We start from the raw sequence: 19387 nt of genomic DNA on the forward strand, positions 1-19387 counted from the left end.
CTCCAGGGCCTCTCCAATCTGCCCTGGAGGAAAATTCCTTCCCGACCCCAAATATGGCAATCAGCTAAACCCTGAGCATATGGACAAGATTCACCAGCCAGATACCCAGGAAAGAATTTTCTATAGTAACTCAGATCCCATCCATCTAATATCCCATCTCAGGGGATTTGGCCTATTTACCCTGAATATTTAAAGATCAATTACTTACCAAAATCCCATTATCCCATTATACCATCTCCTCCATAAACTTATCAAGTAGAATCTTAAAACCAGATTTTTTAATTCCAATTCAGCAGTCTCTCGTTGGAGTCTGGTTTTGAAGTTTTTTTGTTGAAGGATAGCCACTCTCAGGTCTGTAATCAAGTGACCGGAGAGATTGAAATGTTCTCCGACTGGTTTTTGAATGTTATAATTCTTGACGTCTGATTTGTGTCCATTTATTCTTTTACATAGAGACTGTCCAGTTTGACCAATGTACATGGCAGAGGGGCATTGCTGGCATATGATGGCATATATCACATTGGTAGATGCACAAGAGAACAAGTCTCTCACAGTGTGGCTGATGTGATTAGGCCCTATGATGGTGTCCCCTGAATAGATACGTGGACAGAGTTGGCAACGGGCTTTGTTGCAAGGATAGATTCCTGGGTTAGTGGTTCTGTTGTGTGGTGTGTGGTTCCTGGTGAGTATTTGCTTCAGGTTGGGGGGCTGTCTGTAAGCAAGGACTGGCCTGTCTCCCAAGATCTGTGAGAGTGATGGGTTATCCTTCAGGATAGGTTGTAGATTCTTGATGATGCGTTGGAGAGGTTTTAGTTGGGGGCTGAAGGTGATGGCTAGTGGCGTTCTGTTATTTTCTTTGTTGGGCCTGTCCTGTAGCAGGTGACTTCTGGGGAATCTTCTGGCTCTGTCAATCTGTTTCTTCACTTCAGCAGGTGGGTATTGTAGTTGGAAGAATGCATGATAAAGATCTTGTAGGTGTTTGTCTCTGTCTGAGGGGATGGAGCAAATGCGGTTATATCATAGAGCTGGCTGTAGACAACGGATCGTGTGGTGTGATCTGGATGAAAGCTAGAGGCATGTAGGTAGGAATAGAAGTCAGTAGGTTTCCGGTATAGGGTGGTGTTTATGTGACCATCGCTTATTAGCACCGTAGTGTCCAGGAAGTGGATCTCTTATGTGGACTGGTCCAGGCTGAGGTTGATGGTGGGATGGAAATTGTTGAAATCATGGTGGAATTCCTCAAGGGCTTCTTTTCCATGGGTCCAGATGATGAAGATGTCATCAATGTAGCGCAAGTAGAGTAGGGGCATTAGGGGACAAGAGCTGAGGAAGCGTTGTTCTAAGTCAGCCATAAAAATGTTGGCATACTGGGGGCCATGCAGGTACCCATCGCAGTGCCGCTGATTTGAAGGTATACATTGTCCCCAAATGTGAAATAGTTATGGGTGAGGGCATATCTATTCAGGGGACACCATCATAGGGCCTAATCACATCAGCCACACTGTGAGAGGCTTGTTCTCTTGTGCATCTACCAATGTGATATATGCCATCATGTGCCAGCAATGCCCCTCTGCCATGTACATTGGTCAAACTGGACAGTCTCTATGTAAAAGAATAAATGGACACAAATCAGACGTCAAGAATTATAACATTCAAAAACCAGTCGGAGAACACTTCAATCTCTCCGGTCACTCGATTACAAACCTGAGAGTTTTCAACAAAAAAACTTCAAAACCAGACTCCAACGAGAGACTGCTGAATTGGAATTAATTTGCAAACTGGATACAATTAACTTAGGCTTGAATAGAGACTGGGAGGGGATGGGTCATTACACAAAGTAAAACTATTTCCCCATGTTATTTCTCCCCCCCACCCAACCCCCACTGTTCCTCAGACATTCTTGTTAACTGCTGGAAATGGGCCCCCTTGATTATCACCACAAAAGGTTTTCCTCCTCCCCCCCCACTTGCTGGTAATAGCTCATCTTAAGTGATCACTCTCCTTACAGTGTGTATGATAAACCCATTGTTTCATGTTCTCTGTGAGTGTATAAAATCTCCCCACTGTATTTTCCACTGAATGCATCCGATGAAGTGAGCTGTAGCTCACGAAAGCTTATGCTCAAATAAATTTGTTAGTCTCTAAGGTGCCACAAGTACTCCTTTTCTTTATGCTAGAAGAGATGCCACAACAAAGAAAATCCACATCTCAGAGACATGGGCAGGATCCTCTGGGAGAACAACATGAGGGGGAAAGGAGTCCAGGAGAGCTGGCTGTATTTTAAAGAATCTTTATTGAGGTTACAGGGACAAACCATCTCAATGTGTAGAAAGAATAGCTAATATGGCAGGCGACCAGCTTGGCTTAACAGTGAAATCCTTGCAGATCTTAAACACAAAAAAGAAGCTTACAGGAAGTGGAAGATTGGACAAATGACCAGGGAGGAGTATAAAAATATTGCTCGGGCATGCAGGAGTGAAATCAGGAAGGCCAAATCACACCTGGAGTTGCAGCTAGCAAGAGATGTTCAGAGTAACAGAAGGGTTTCTTCAGGTATGTTAGCAACAAGAAGAAAGTCAAGGAAAGCGTGGGCCCCTTACTGAATGAGGGAGGCAACCTAGTGACAGTGGATATGGAAAAAGCTAATGTACTCAATGCTTTTTTTGCCTCTGTCTTCACAAACAAGGTCAGCTCCCAGACTGCTGCACTGGGCAGCACAGCATGGGGAGGAGGTGACCAGCCCTCTGTGGAGAAAGAAGTGGTTCGGGACTATTTAGAAAAGCTGGACGAGCACAAGTCCATGGGGCCAGATGCGCTGCATCCGAGAGCGCTAAAGGAGTTGGCGGATGTGATTGCAGAGCCATTGGCCATTATCTTTGAAAACTCATGGCGATCGGGGGAGGTCCCAGATGACTGGAAAAAGGCTAATGTAGTGCCCATCTTTAAAAAGGGAAGAAGGAGGATCCTGGGAACTACAGGCCAGTCAGCCTCACCTCAGTCCCTGGAAAAATCATGGAGCAGGTCCTCAATGAATCAATTCTGAAGCACTTAGAGGAGAGGAAAGTGATCAGGAATAGTCAGCATGGATTCACCAAGGGCAAGTCATGCCTGACTAATCTAATTGCCTTCTACGACGAGAAAACTGGCTCTGTGGATGTGGGGAAAGCAGTGGACGTGTTGTTCCTTGACTTTAGCAAAGCTTTTGACACGGTCTCCCACAGTATTCTTGCCAGCAAGTTAAAGTAGCATGGGCTGGATGAATGGACGATAAGGTGGATAGAAAGCTGGCTAGATTGTCAGGCTCAACGGGTAGTGATCAGTGGCTCCATGTCTAGCTGGCAGCCGGTATCAAGTGGAGTGCCCCAAGGGTCGGTCCTCGGGCCGGTTTTGTTCAATATCTTCATAAATGATCTGGAGGATGGTGTGGATTGCACCCTCAGCAAATTTGCAGATGACACTAAACTGGGAGGAAAGATAGTTACGCTGGAGGGTAGGGATAGGATACAGAGGGACCTAGACAAATTAGAGGATTGGGCCAAAAGAAATCTGATGAGGTTCAACAAGGACAAGTGCAGAATCCTGCACTTAGGATGGAAGAATCCCATGCACCGCTACAGACTAAGGACCGAATGGCTAGGCAGCAGTTCTGCAGAAAAGGACCTAGGGGTTACAGTGGACGAGAAGCTGGAGATGAGTCAGCAGTGTGCCCTTGTTGCCAAGAAGGCCAATGGCATTTTGGGATGTATAAGTAGGGGCATTGCCAGCAGATCAAGGGACGTGATCGTTCCCCTTTATTCGGCATTGGTGAGGCCTCATCTACAGTAGTGTGTACAGTTTTGGGCCCCACACTACAAGAAGGATGTGTAGCTGTGGTATGTACATGATCCTGGAGGGGGGAACCGGTAAGAGTTTTTTCTGCATGAAATGCCGTCTGATAGAGCTGATGGAGGAAAAGATCCGAGGTTTGGAGATGCAGGTGGAAAGTCTGGTTGAGTTTAGGAAGGGGTTTGAGCAGATGATGGAGCAAAGATATGAGGAATCTGAAGGGAAAAGCTCAGACTCACAGATGGAAGCAGGGCTGGGGAATTTTGAGGAGAGACTGGGTGAGGAAAGTGGTCAGTGGAAACATGTGACTCAAAGAACCAGGCAGAGAAAAAGACGGGCTAGTGAAGGAGAAATAGAGCTTAGGAACAGGTTTGCAGAGTTGGAAAATGAAGAAGGGGCTCAGCAGGTACTTGTTGAAGGTGGAAGGGTAAGGAAGAAGAGAAGAGAGGCTAGTCCTATAGGAAAAGCAGAAGAGTCAAGGGAGACTACACCAAATCTGAGCCCCAGGAGGATACAGGATGGGTTGAAGAGGATTATAAGGGAAAATAGGAATGGAAAGAACTTGCAGCCAGAGGGAACAGGGGAGAGACTGGAGAATAGCACTGTCACCAGGAAAAGGCAGGTCTATGTGATCGGGGACTCTTTATTGAGAAGAATAGACAGGCCTGTAACTAGAGCTGATCCTGAGAATAGAAGGGTGTGCTGTCTTCCGGGTGCTAAGATACGGGATGTAGACCTGAGGTTGAAAAGGATCCTCAAGGGAGCGGGAAAGAATCCCCTAATTATCCTTCATGTGGGAACAAATGATACAACCAGATTCTCGCTGGAAAGTATCAAGGGAGACTATGCTAGGCTGGGGAAGACACTTAAGGAAATTGAGGCTCAGGTGATCTTTAGCGGGATCCTTCCTGTTCCTAGAGAAGGGCAACAAAGGTCTGACAAGATTATGACTGTCAACAGATGGCTTAGGCAGTGGTGCTATAAGGAGGGCTTTGGGATGTATGGCCACTGGGAGGCATTCACAGACAGAGTTCTCTCAGTCAGTTCTCTCGGGATGGACTTCATCTGAGTAGGGAAGGAAATAGACTTCTAGGATCGAGGCTGGCACAACTGATAAAGAGAGCTTTAAACTAGGAATTAGGGGGAGATGGATGGGAGATGTCCAGAAAATCTCCACGCCAGATTTTAGCATTGAGAGGGAAGAAGATGAAGTAAGAAAGGATACAGCCGTGGGTAGGAGAATGTATATAAGGAGCGAGGGCGGTGTGGATACTAGTCTAATAGGTTATACTGGCTGTAGAATGACTGTGCCTAATAGGGTACAAAATGTGAGTGAGGCCAAACAGCAAAAATTAAGATGTTTGTACACCAATGCGAGGAGTCTAGGTAACAAAATGGAGGAACTAGAGCTACTGGTGCAGGAAGTGAAACCAGATATTATAGGGATAACAGAAACATGGTGGAATAATAGTCATGACTGGACTACAGGTATTGAAGGATATGTGCTGTTTAGGAAAGACAGAAACAAAAGGTAAAGGGGGTGGAGTAGCATTGTATATCAATGATGAGGTAGAATGTAAAGAAATAAGAAGCGATGCAATGGATAAGACAGAGTCCGTCTGGGCAAAAATTACATTGGGGAAGAAAACTAGTAAAGCCTCTCCTACGATAGTGCTTGGGGTGTGCTATAGACCTCCGGGATCTAATTTGGATATGGATAGAGCCCTTTTTAATGTCTTTAATCAAGTAAATACTAATGGAAACTGCATGATCATGGGAGACTTTAACTTCCCAGATATAGACTGGAGGACCAGTGCTAGTAATAATAATAGGGCTCAGATTTTCCTAGATGCGATAGCTGATAGATTCCTTCATCAAGTAGTTGCTGAACCGACTAGAGGGGATGCCATTTTAGATTTAATTTTGGTGAGTAGCGAGGACCTCATAGAAGAAATGGTTGTAGGGGACAATCTTGGCTCAAGTGATCATGAGCTAATTCAGTTCAAACTAAATGGAAGGATTAACAAAAATAAATCTGCAACTAGGGTTTTTGATTTCAAAAGGGCTGACTTTCAAAAATTAAGGAAATTAGTTAGGGAAGTGGATTGGACTGAAGAACTTATGGATCTAAAGGTAGAGGAGGCCTGGGATTACTTTAAATCAAAACTGCAGAAGCTATCGGAAGCCTGTATCCCAAGAAAAGGGAAAAAATTCATAGGAAGGAGTTGTAGACCAAGCTGGATGAGCAAGCATCTTAGAGAGGTGATTATGAAGAAGCAGAAAGCATACAGGGAGTGGAAGATGGGAGGGATCAGCAAGGAAAGCTACCTAATTGAGGTCAGAAGATGTAGGGATAAAGTGAGAGAGGCTAAAAGTCGAGTAGAGTTGGACCTTGCAAAGGGAATTAAAACCAATAGTAAAAGGTTCTATAGCCATATAAATAAGAAGAAAACTAAGAAGGAAGAAGTGGGGCTGCTTAACACTGAGGATGGAGCGGAGGTTAAAGATAATCTAGGCATGGCCCAATATCTAAACAAATACTTTGCCTCAGTCTTTAATAAGGCTAAAGAGGATCTTGGGGATAATGGTAGCATGACAAATGGGAAGGAGGATACAGAGGTAGATATTACCATATCAGAGGTAGAAGCGAAACTGAAACAGCTTAATGGGACTAAATCGGGGGGCCCAGATAATCTTCATCCAAGAATATTAAAGGAATTGGCACCTGAAATTGCAAGCCCATTAGCAAGAATTTTTAATGAATCTGTAAACTCAGGAATAGTACCGAATGATTGGAGAATTGCTAATATAGTTCCTATTTTTAAGAAAGGAAAAAAAAGTGATCCGGGTAACTACAGGCCAGTTAGTTTGACATCTGTAGTATGCAAGGTCCTGGAAAAAATTTTGAAGGAGAAATTAGTTAAGGACATTGAAGTCAATGGTAAATGGGACAAAATACAACATGGTTTTACAAAAGGTAGATCGTGCCAAACCAACCTAATCTCCTTTTTTGAAAAACAGATTTTTTAGATAAAGGAAATGCAGTGGATCTAATTTACCTAGATTTCAGTAAGGCATTTGATACCGTGCCACATGGGGAATTATTAGTTAAATTGGAGAAGATGGGGATCAATATGAACTTCAGAAGGTGGATAAGGAATTGGTTAAAGGGGAGACTGCAACGGGTCCTACTGAAAGGCGAACTGTCAGGTTGGAGGGAGGTTACCAGTGGAGTTCCTCAGGGATCGGTTTTGGGACCAATCTTATTTAATCTTTTTGTTACTGACCTTGGCACAAAAAGTGGGAGTGTGCTAATAAAGTTTGCAGATGATACAAAGCTGGGAGGTATTGCCAATTCGGAGAAGGATCGGGATATTATACAGAAGGATCTGGATGACCTTGTAAACTGGAGTAATAGTAATAAGATGAAATTTAATAGTGAGAAGTGTAAGGTTATGCATTTAGGGATTAATAACAAGAATTTTAGTTATAAGTTGGGGACGCATCAATTAGAAGTAACGGAAGAGGAGAAGGACCTTGGAGTATTGGTTGATCATAGGATGACTATGAGCTGCCAATGTGATATGGCTGTGAAAAAAGCTAATGCGGTTTTGGGATGCATCAGGAGAGGCATTTCCAGTAGGGATAAGGAGGTTTTAGTACCGTTATACAAGGCACTGGTGAGACCTCACCTAGAATACTGTGTGCAGTTCTGGTCTCCCATGTTTAAAAAGGATGAATTCAAACTGGAGCAGGTACAGAGAAGGGCTACTAGGATGATCCGAGGAATGGAAAACTTGTCTTATGAAAGGAGACTTAAGGAGCTGGGCTTGTTTAGCCTAACTAAAAGAAGGTTGAGGGGAAATATGATTGCTCTCTATAAATATATCAGAGGGATAAATATAGGAGAGGGAGAGGAATTATTTAAGCTCAGCACCAATGTGGACACAAGAACAAATGGGTATAAACTGGCCACCAGGAAGTTTAGACTTGAAATCAGACGAAGGTTTTTAACCATCAGAGGAGTGAAGTTTTGGAATAACCTTCCAAGGGAAACAGTGGGGGCAAAAGATCTATCTGGTTTTAAGATTCTACTCGATAAGTTTATGGAGGAGATGGTATGATGGGATAATGGGATTTTGGTAAGTAATTGATCTTTAAATATTCAGGGTAAATAAGCCAAATCCCCTGAGATGGGATATTAAATGGATGGGATCTGATTTACTATAGAAAACTCTTTCCTGGGTATCTGGCTGGTGAATCTTGCCCATGTGCTCAGGGTTTGGCTGATTGCCATGTTTGGGGTCGGGAGGGAGTTTTCCTCCAGGGCAGATTGGAGAGGCCCTGGAGGTTTTTTTGCCTTCCTCTGTAGCATGGGGCATGGTTGACTGGAGGGAGGCTTCTCTGCTCCTTGAAGTTTTGAACCATGATTTGAGGACTTCAATAGCTCAGACATGGGTGAGGTTTTTCATAGGAGTGGGTGGGTGACATTCTGTGGCCTGCGCTGTGCAGGAGGTCGGACTAGATGATCAGAGTGGTCCCTTCTGACCTTAGTATCTATGAATCTATGAAAAATTGGAAAGAGTCCAGCGGAGAGCAACAAAAATGATTAGGGGACTGGACCACATGACTTATGAGGAGAGGCTGAGGGAACTGGGATTGTTTAGTCTGCGGAAGAGAAGAATGAGGGGGGATTTGATAGCTGCTTTCAGCTCCCTGAAAGGGGGTTCCAAAGAGGAAGGATCCAGACTGTTCTCAGTGGTAGCAGATGACAGAACAAGGAGTAATGGTCTCAAGTTGCAGTGGGGGAGGTTTAGGTTGGATATTAGGAAAAACTTTTTCGCTAGGAGGGTGGTGAAACACTGGAATGCATTACCTAGGGAGATGGTGGAATCTCCTTCCTTAGAAGTTTGTAAGGTCAGGCTTGACAAAGCCCTGGCTGGGATGATTTAGTTGGGGATTGCAGGAGGTTGGACTAGATGACCTCCTGAGGTCCCTTCCAACCCTGATATTCTATGATGGATATTCGCAAAAAAGAAAAGGAGGACTTGTGGTACCTTAGAGACTAACAAATTTATTTGAGCATAAGCTTTCATGAGCTACAGCTCACTTCATCGGATGCATTCAGTGGAAAAGACTAACACGGCTGCTACTCTGAAACCTATGACAGATATTATGATTTCTAAGGAATTTGTGCTAATGACATGTCAGTCTAATCAATGGATAGTCCACTCCTAAACAGGCCATGCTTTACACTCAGGGTATGTCTACCCTGCGGCTAGGAGGTGTCATTCCCATCTTGGGCAGACATACAAGTGCTAATTCAGCTTGACCCAACTGCAGTGTAGACAGCCTCTGGGACTGCAAGGCAGGAGTGACCACTGCTTCGCAGGAGCTGGATTTGTTCTTATACTAAACATTCTTTAAGGTTGACTTTACTGTGAAAGATTTGACTGATAATTTTCTGGACTTAGATGATTCAGTGTCTCCACAGAATGTGTCTCTCTGTATAGGTGCTAAAAACTGGATTCAGGATGAAAAACAATTGTGGCAACATGCGATGAAGGCTTGCGTAGAGACATCATTCAGAATAAAGATGGGCTTCTCAGACAAAGAGAACCACAGGCTACAAGCAGAGGTGGCCTCAATACTAGGCTGGAAACACTGCTGACAACAATGCCGGGAAGCTCTCAAGCAACCGCTATGGATAGCCCAGTAGCTCCGAGTTTTACAGAGCAACATCTGGTCTTTCTTGGCCAAGGGAAGGGTCATCACACAGAGGAGGAGATGACACGGATTTTGACAGCATTTCCTAAGCTATTGCCGTACTCCCTAGCAAGACACTTGCCATGTAATTTCAGACAGCAAATGTTGGTTGCTCCATAACTGGCCAAAGAATGGGGTTAGTAAAAACAAGACTTGCTTGTAAAAAACTAAATCTGGATCAGACAGTGGTAACTTATCACACCAATTCCCCTTGCAGCACCTAGTGCTTGTCGTTTCACGTGGAACAGCCTCCATACCATCAGCAGCAATTGATTTAAATGGGCAGCAATGCTGGGGAATGCTCGGTCTAGAGCATGTGCTTTGTTAGAGATTTTGGTCCCAGGACTCATTTGGCCCTCAGCACCAAAGCATCGAAGGAATGGGCAGAGTCTCCTGGCACAGGGGAACATGCAGAGTCTCTAAAGCAATCAATATTGAGCTTTGGCTCCTTTGCCTAGGATTTTGTGTCGGCTCAGAGCCAGATTATCAAGTGTCTGGGCACAGGCTTGCCACACGCTGACAGAGGGGCAAACTGGGCAGTCAGAATTTTTAACATTAAGCCCTAAAGCAAAACCCTTTCTAAGTATCTTCAGTATTTATACGGTACCAGTCAACAGAGTGTCATTTACGCACCAAGCTACATGCACAACTTGCCCACTCATGGGCAAAATGCTGTGAGTGCAGCTCAGAAATTAGAAATCTTGACTGACCTGTCGAACTAGCTAAAGACATAAAGGGTGACAAAAACACATTCTACAAATATTTTAGAAGCAAGAGGAAGACCAAGGACAGGGTAGGCCCATTACTCAATGAGGAGGGAAAAATAACAACAACAGAAAATGTGGAAATGGCAGAAGTGCTTAATGACTTTGTTTCGGTTTTCACCAAGCAGATTGGTGGTGATTGGACGTCTAACATAGTGAATGCCAGCTGAAATAAGGTAGGATCAGAAGAAGCTAAAATAGGGAAAGAACAAGTTAAAAGTTACTTTGGACAAATCACATGCATCCAACGAACTGGGCATTCACCCACGAAAGCTTATGCTCCAACATGTCTGTTAGTCTATAAGGTGTCACAGGACTCTTTGCCGCTTTTACAGATCCAGACTAACATGGCTACCCCTCTGATACTTGAACAAATTAGATGTCTTCAAGTCACAACGGCCTGATGAAATGCATCCTAGAATACTCAAGGAGCTGAACTGAGGAGATATCTGAGCCATTAGTGATTATCTTTGAGAAGTCATGGAAGACGGGAGAGATTCCAGAAGACTGGAAAAGGACAAATATAGTGCCCATCTATAAAAAGGGAAATAAGGACAACCCAGGGAATTACAGATCAGTCAGCTTAACTTCTGTACTCGGAAAGATACTGGAGCAAACAATTAAGCAATCAATTTGCAAACATCTAGAAGATAATAAGTTGATAAGTAACAGTCAGCACGGATTTGTCAAGAACAAATCGTGTCAAACCAACCTGATAGCTTTCTTTGACAGGGTAACAAGCCTTGTGGATTTTTTTGGGGGGGGATGGAGGGGGGGACTGTAGATGTGGTATATCTTGATTTTAGTAAAACTTTTGATACTGTCTCACATGACTGCCCCATAAATAAACTAAGGAAACACAACCTAGATGGAGCTACTATAAGGTGGATGCAAAACTGGTGGAAAACCATTCCCAGAGAGTAGTTATCAGTGGTTTACAGTCATGCTGGAAGGGCATAACGAGTGGGGTCCTGCAGGGATCAGTTCTGGGTCCGGTTCTGTTCAATATCTTCATCAATGATTTAGATGATGGCATAGAGAGAGTACACTTATAAAGTTTGCAGACGATACCAAGTTGGGAGAGGTTGCAAGTGCTTTGGAGGATAGGATTAAAATTCCAAATGGTCTGGACAAACTGGAGAAATGCTCTGAAGTAAATAGGACAAAATTAAATCAGGACAAATGCAAAGTACTCCACCTAGGAAGGAATAATCAGTTGCACACATACAAAATGGGAAATCACTGCCTAGGAAGGAATACTGCAGAATGGGATCTGGGAGTCAAAGTGGATTACAACTAAAAATGAGTAAACAGTGTAACACTGCTGCAAAAAAAAAGCGAACATCATTCTGGGATGTATTAGCAGGAGTTTTGCAAGTAAGACACGAGAAGTAATTCTTCCACTCTACTACACTCTGACTCGGACTCAACTGGAGTATTGTGTCCAGTTCTGGGCACTACATTTCAGGAAGGATGTGGACAAATTGGAGAGAGTCCAGAGAAGAGCAACAAAAAATTATTAAAGGTGTAGAAAACAGGACCTATGAGGGAAGATTGAAAAAAATTGGGTTTGTTTAGTCTGGAAAAGAGAAGACAGAGGGGACATGATAACAGTTTTCAAGTATGAAAAGGCTGTTACAAGGAGGAGGAAGAAAGTTTGTTTTTCTTAACCTCTGAGGACAGGACGAGAAGCAATGGGCTTAAATTGCAGCAACGGAGGTTTAGGTTGGACATTAGGAAAAACTTCCCGTCAGGGTGGTGAAGCACTGGAATAAATTGCCCAGGGAGGTTGTGGAATCTCCATCATTGGACATTTTTAAGAGCAGGTTAGACAAACGCCCGTCAGGAATGGTCTAGAGAATTAGTCCTGCCATGAGTGCAAGGGACTGGAATAGATGACCTCTCGAGGTCCCTTCCAGTTCTATGATTCTATGACTGGATACCCAGACACAGTAACAGGCACCCATGTAGGTCTTGTATGAGCCACCAGAAATCCCGGACAAAGATAATTAGGGCAGTATATATAAAGCTGAACTGTAAACTAGGCACGTATCCAGGAAATCCAACAGGTTTTCAGCAGAAAAGGTGAATTTAAAATATGCTCTTAAAGAGCGAGTTACTTCCTTCTCTGAAAAGTAAGGGTCATTTGGAGGGAAACAACAATGTCACATTACTGGAGAGCATTCAGGGGCAGGCTCTGCAATACTGAATCAAATGAAGAATGACACCCCCCACCCCAAAAGATCCAAAACAGGATGCAATGATAGATTGTTCACCTCCCTCCCACCAGTGCAATCCCACTGTGAGAGGACTGTTTGTAACTAATTGAAAAGGTTTCTGGTCATTTGGAATAAAGCTATTTTTGATTTGCCTTGCTCTCTTGACTGACCCCAGGAGGAATCCCTTGCATCCAGAACTAGCCCGGACTGAGCTATAACACCCAGATAACACAAAAGCTAGACTTTCCTCACTGGCCATTTTGTTTGGGGTTTTCCTTTTCTGCCACCTTTAATCTGAGATGTTCATTGGCTAAAATCCTGGCCCTGCTGTATGCATGTGTGCTAGTTCTGTGAGGCTGTAGACAGACCTTTGGTTACACTCTGGAAAGGCAGTAAGAGCTAATGAAGGGAATTCAGCAGATTAGCATGCGCAAACCCTCCCCTCCCAAAAGCCAACACACTGACGTAGTGGAATTAGTTTCTCCAAGCAGGCAGCAGGGTCTCAAGCTGAAGTACTCACCAATTTGCTGGCTTTGGCAGCTTCCAAAGATTCTGGAAATAAAGTAGAAAAACAAAACCATAAGATGTTTGTCACATGTACCACACAGGGCTCTTAGCACATGAGCAGCATGGCAGAGGGGAATCCTAACTCACTCTCTGGAATCCTTTGCTTCATTTTGAGAGTTAAGCCAAAGTCTAGGTCTAGCTGAAGGATCACTAGAGGTGACTCTATGAGGAGGAATGAAAAGGCTGGGGAGAAGCAAGGTCAAAATGAGCAGGCATGCTGAATTAGATGGCCTTTTCTAGGGCGGCAAGTGCACTGTGTTCTTAAGGATAACTCAAGTTGGTTATCCTTGGTGTTGGTCCTGCTCTGAGCAGGGGGTGGGATGAGATGCCCTCCTGAGGTCCCTTCCAACCCTGATCTTCTATGGATTCAAGGAATATCAACTATTTCAAAACATAACAGCAAGCCCGTGACATCTATCCTCGCCTCTGGTTAGATGCCTGCAAGATTTCAGAGAACTCTGGATCATCTCAAGCCTAAAAAGCACCTTTTTCAGGAACACAGAAGGACACTTGACCCTGTTTCCACCAATTCGATTCCATCTGGTAATCAAAGGTGATTATATCTCCATAAAACAGGGCCAGCTGAAGGCTTCTCAGGCCTGTAACATCGCTTGGTAAACGAAAATGCGTTTCTATAGTTAGCCATGTGAAATTCTCCACGTGGCTAATTTATGAGCACAAGTCAGGTATCTCACTGAGCACAAGGAAAGTTAGGCATTTAACCAGCTACATGTGTGCAAATAAAATGAAGTGCATAGAAAAGACCAGCTGTATGAGGCAATTTCTTGCTTTCTGAGCACTTTTCAAAGGTACCTCCCAACTTTGAGTAAGTTTCTCCTCCATCTTTGTTAAATGGCCATCTCTGTTCAGCAACCAATGCTTGTCAACCCCTCAAGAGAGGTTGCACTATACTTGATTTTCACACGCATGTAAGTTGCACACTCAAATGTATCTGTGCAGTTGCCTAAGTTTAACCTTGAAGATCTAGATTACAGTGTAATGCGTGGAGAGCGTTTAATACTTCTGGAACTGTGATCCTGTCAGGGCTCCAACTAATCAGGGTCAGGCTTTCTCACTATTAGAATGGGAGCCCGCCCAGGAGAATCCAATACACTGCAGCATATGTTGACTATTCTGTAGCTGGCATTCTTTCTTGACTTATTACACTAAAGCCCCATAAGTTATTATGAGGGATTGTGTCTGTCGTAGTTGGTCAGGTGCTCTATTTGCGGTTTCCTCTATAAAACAGCAAATGGAGCTCCTGACCAATTCTGACAATCAAGGGTGTCCTGGCATTTAAATGAACAGGTGCACACGCTGGAGTCTGGGCTAAAATCCAATTTTACATAAAGGGCCCTGGCATTTTCACTTGGATTCGGGATTTTTCTTCACCTCCTGTCCTGTACTGTTTGTATCTTTGATGTGCCCTGTTAAACAGCTGCTGCATTCCATCCCAGAGACAGCTACAGGTTAGTGGTAAGCAAAGCAATTCCCATGTACAGGTGTGTGTAGGTATGATCAAAATATACAATTTTAGCGTTCAACCTTGATTTAAGTGCAGAAGTTGTGTGTACTAAGCACAGGAAGAGGATTTGTTTGGGTAAATTTCATCCTTTGTTTTGTTCCTGGATATTTGATAGGTCTGATATTGTGGCTTGCAGCCCTGGTAGCTGTTTGTGTGTCATTCGTTGTGGGTAGCACTCTGATTGGATGTGTGTAATAACGTGAATTGAGGCGTTAGCTGCCCAGATAACAGACACTATAAAAGCAGCTCATAAATCAAAGAGCCCAACCGTCTCCACTGTGCTTCTTACACCTTCATTCCTTTTAGCAGGGAAGGTGCTAGACTTAGGGGAATTGAAATCTCTGCATCGTATACTGCAGAGGCAGAGACTGCAGCAGGCGCTGGTGTTTCTATGGAAACTCCCTGGCATGGAGCCACGCTTCATGTGTCTATATTTTGCTTTTCCAAAGAACACTGCAACCAGTGCTGACCCTGTGTGCTTTGACCCCTTCCACCTTCCTCTTGGTCTCCCACCATCACCTCCGCCAGCCAGCTCCACAGCTCACACCTTTGAGCTACTCATTTCAAATACCCTGTCTTATGCCTCTGACCCAGCAGTGACTGCTCCTCACCATTCAATTCACCCTCTCTGAACTAGTATCTAGGGACGGGGAGAGAGAGAGTGTATGCGCGCGCGCACGCACACCCATCCCTTATTTTCTGAGGCAATCCCCCAGATCTCTCTGTCAATATCCACCACTCTAGCCTCTCTGGCTCTTCATTAGCTCTTCTCCCCAAACCTCTTACTTCTTCAGGCAGCACCCATTGGGATGCCTTCAGGTACAGGAGTCCTGGAGAAAGCAGGGCAAAATGAAGCTCCCTCTCCACCAGGAGGTGGGCAAAGTCCAACTCAAAATCTAAAAGCCTTTCTCCAGAATTTCTCTCAAACGAGGAGCTTCAGAGGGATCTATCAAAGCTAAACAACTGGGCAGCACAATGCCAATGAAATTCTGTGCAAGGTAATCCACACAGGCAGGTACTAACTGAACTGCCCAGACACTTTGCTTACATTTAATTGAAAACCCAGCACTTAGGAAAGAGACCTGGAGATCATTGTAAGCCACTCCTCAGTGTGAAGTAGCAATCAAAAAAGCAAACAAAACATTAAGAATAGGAGGAGCAAATACTGACGCTATTCTAATACTATTGGCTAACTCCGTGGGATGCTCTCTCCTGGATAGATGTTCAGTTCTAGTCACCGCCTATCAAAAAGAATGCAGCAGAAATAGGCCCCGGGGCGGGGGGAGGGGGGAGGACAGCAAAGAGCAATGGGGATTAATAGAGGCCTAGAAAGACTTCCATGGGAGGAGAGACTGAACATTAAGGACTATTTAGAGAGGAGACAGAAATGGGATGACAGGCTCATCATACAGGGACAAAGAGAGGCCTAATAAAATTAAAAGGCAGCAACATTAAAAAAAAAAAAAAAAAAAACCTAGCTGCCACCCACTGCCCAGCCCCCTTACCACTGGAGGCTCGTTCTGGACTGTTTCACTTAGACTGCCTTTCTCCAGGCGGTAATGGACATACTTCTTGCCTCATTTACTTATCCCCCACCAGCACACTACTTGAGCTTAAGCCAGCGTGGATTTCAATACCACTGAACATTTGAGGACTTGAGGAAGAAAACAAGTGATGTTCTTGCCACCCTGGACTTGAATCCTAACCTTACCTGCATGATGGCAAACTTGACAGCAGCCTCCCACCAACTTCAGAGGGCTCTGGATCCAGCCCTTAGTGGGGATCCGGGATGGCCTTTATAGCCTTTCCCTGGATGCTTGTTAAGATGCACTTGGAAAGCTAAACTAAAGGAGCAGTGCACCAGTAAGTGCTGTGCTTGCATCTCCATGTGCCCCAGCGGAGGTTCTCCTCTGGCAGAAGAAAGGGCAGAAGGGATGGGTGAAGATTTCCTCAAGAGGTCCAATTCCAGGCAATCCTGGATGTCTGACATATGGATCCCTCTTGGGCTGGAACGAAGGGGAGACGAGGACTCATAAGAAAGATGAACGGACCATACCTCTTTTGGGGACCTTTGAGGCAGAAGATTCTGGGGTTTCTGGAGATGTTGTATCTGCTCCATCTTCAAAAACCTGGATCTGAATAAATAGAGCAAATTCAATGTTACGAGCGAGGAGTAGCATGAACACACAGCAGCCCCATTCTGGAGTTGGGGCTTTAATACAACAGACTTCACTTTGTGCCGATTTTTACCTCATTTCTTGGTGTTCCTCCCTCCCCATCTTCCTGAAAACTTATATTTAAAATTGACTAGAAATCCATTGTGGCTTTGAGGACCCAGTTGCCCAGGCAATCTAAAGCAGTTTACAGGTCGCTATCTACTTCAATCCAAGCCATGCTAATGACTTTTGGTCTGTGGATCAGTTTACGTTTCTGACAGATAAGGAGAACCTACGAATTTTTTTTAAAGTATATTTTATCTGATCTGAACAGAATTGTAAAGACTCCCACATTCCTCAGTAAGAAAAGCTGCTTTTCTCCAAGATGTAGCAACCTTTGAGGGCTCAGAATGCCAATACAATCGACGTAGAGGTCCTAGTGAAAGCTGCAATCCTCTCAGGGACATTCTAGTGCCTGAAACCAGAGACAGTCTCAGGTTTGGGGCAATGCTATGAAATCTAAAGCACTGGGGGTCCTACGGGTCTTTTTAAACAATCTTTTTTGGCCAGGCTCTTGGCTGACAAATAACGGAGGACAGGAGGTTTGTTAACAAGCAGGCAACTCTGCTGTAGCCTGCCATTCCATAACTGGTTCCTATTTAGGTAAGGTGCCAGGTCACCAGATACACACTTCTTAAAAAAGCAGGAAGAGGCATTTTAATGAGACACTATGCCAGCGGCTCTCAACCTTTCCAGGCAGACTACTGTACCCCTTGCAGGAGTCTGATTTGTCTTGTGTACTCCAAGTTTCACCTCACTTAAAAGCCTACTTGCTTACAAAAGCAGACATAAATACAAAAAGGTGTCACAGCCCACTAGTACTGAAAAATTGCTGACTCTCTCATTTTACCATATAATTATAAATTGGAATATCAATATTGTACTTATATTTCAGTGTACAGTATATAGAGCCGTATAAACAAGTCATTGTCTGTATGAAATTTTAGTTTGCACTGACTTCGCTAGTGCTTTTTATGTAGTCTATTGTACCCCCTGGAAGACCCCTGTGTATCCCTGGCTGAGAACCACTGCTCTATGCTATAGAAATAATGACAACGCCATCGAAGGCAGTGAAAATATTCAAAAACAGTGTTTAAAAGAAGGGGCATCCTTTGATCCTGCTGACAGGGCACCCCTCAAGTAAAAGCCACAAGCTGCTGACCTCTTTGGACGAGTTCTGTAAAGGGGAGGGTTTTGAGCCATCTCAGCAGTGCACAAAGGAAAACTTTTCACTTGCCTTACAGGAATCCATCCTCGGAGGAGATTATATAGTCTTGATAATGGGGCCTCCCACTCCCTCATACAGACTAGAATGGCGGCTGCATTTCCACCCCAGTACATGGTCTGTAAAGCACTTTGAAATCCACCGACTGTCAGTAAGTGACATGACGCGGAAAGTGAGGAATTAGAGCCACGGCGGGGGGGGCGGGGGGGGTATTTTTTAGTTTAGAAAAGTACAGTCATGTACAGGACATGGTGCTGAGACAGAGCTAGGATTGCTCTGCCTACAGCCATCAGGCCTCTCCATGGCATGGAAATCAGCACTACTGTACCTGGTGACAAACTCTAAGGTCTCCACTTGTTATTGGAGGACTCTGATGCTGAAATCCCTGACCCAAGGAACGGAAATCCCAAGTATTTTACAGCTGCCAAAACATGAGCAGGAAACACATCAGTGTAAACAACTCTCAGTGTTGACACAATTGCTAGCAGTGCTGTTCCAGGCCTTTGGTGAGCAGTACAGGGACGCGGCTGGGAAAGCCACGCTCAGAAACAAAGAGCAGGGAAAGAACAATGGCTCTCCCGACACCATTTTCATGCTTGGGTCTGGTACCTACAGTCTCCTGAGGCAGCTTGCCAGGATGCCAAATCTAACCCCCGCAATGTGCATTTACAAAACACAAGTCAGCCTCTCCTCCTCCTGCCATATCAAACCCAAATTCCCTCCATTAACTTCCATTTAGTACTGACTAGGAGGCACACGGTTCCAATCCAGCCCAGCTGCTCACTCGAGCTGCCTGGAAATTCTTCAACAGAAAGTTCTGCACCAGGGACGACAGATTCTCCTAAACGGAAACATCGCAAAGACAGTAAGATTTTGACAAAGCTCTGACAGAATCCAGACAGGTATCCAAACCAGCCGAGTCTCCTGCCAGCTCATCCGGGATGCTACCAGGCATCCTGTATGTCCAGCCTCCTGCCTGGGGGCTAATGGGGACCCAAGACCCCAGGAGTTTGGACACTGAGGCTTCCAGCTCCTCTTCAGCCCACCAGCAGAATTGTTTGAAAGGAAGACTGCTAGGAAGGATTGCTAGGAAGAGAATCCACTTAGAGAGCAGGAAGAGCATCTTCACAGGCAGGCTTGCTAACTTAGTGAGGAGGGCTTTAAACTAGGTTCGCCAGGGGATGGTGACCTAAGCCCAGAGGTAAGTGGGATACCGGGAGGAACAATAGGGGAGGTCTCCTGATTCATACTGAGAAAGTAGGGCAATCGGCTAGTTATCT

General features: G+C 44.6%; 1 protein-coding gene across 22 annotated transcripts in view; it reads right to left on the minus strand.

The window, feature by feature from the left end:
- DCTN1 (dynactin subunit 1) overlaps nt 1-19387 on the minus strand; it is a 143139-nt gene that overhangs the window by 70521 nt on the left and 53231 nt on the right. For all 22 annotated transcript variants that reach the window (XM_038399000.2, XM_038398997.2, XM_043512902.1 and 19 more), the window contains exons 3-4: nt 16723-16801; nt 13095-13126 (exon numbers count right to left, since the gene is read on the minus strand). In XM_038399000.2, coding sequence (XP_038254928.1) covers nt 13095-13126; nt 16723-16801 — 111 coding nt within the window. The remainder of the gene's footprint in view (nt 1-13094; nt 13127-16722; nt 16802-19387) is intronic.

The sequence above is a fragment of the Dermochelys coriacea genome, chromosome 4 (genome assembly GCF_009764565.3).
Source record: "Dermochelys coriacea isolate rDerCor1 chromosome 4, rDerCor1.pri.v4, whole genome shotgun sequence".
NCBI classification, from domain to species: Eukaryota; Metazoa; Chordata; order Testudines; family Dermochelyidae; genus Dermochelys; species Dermochelys coriacea.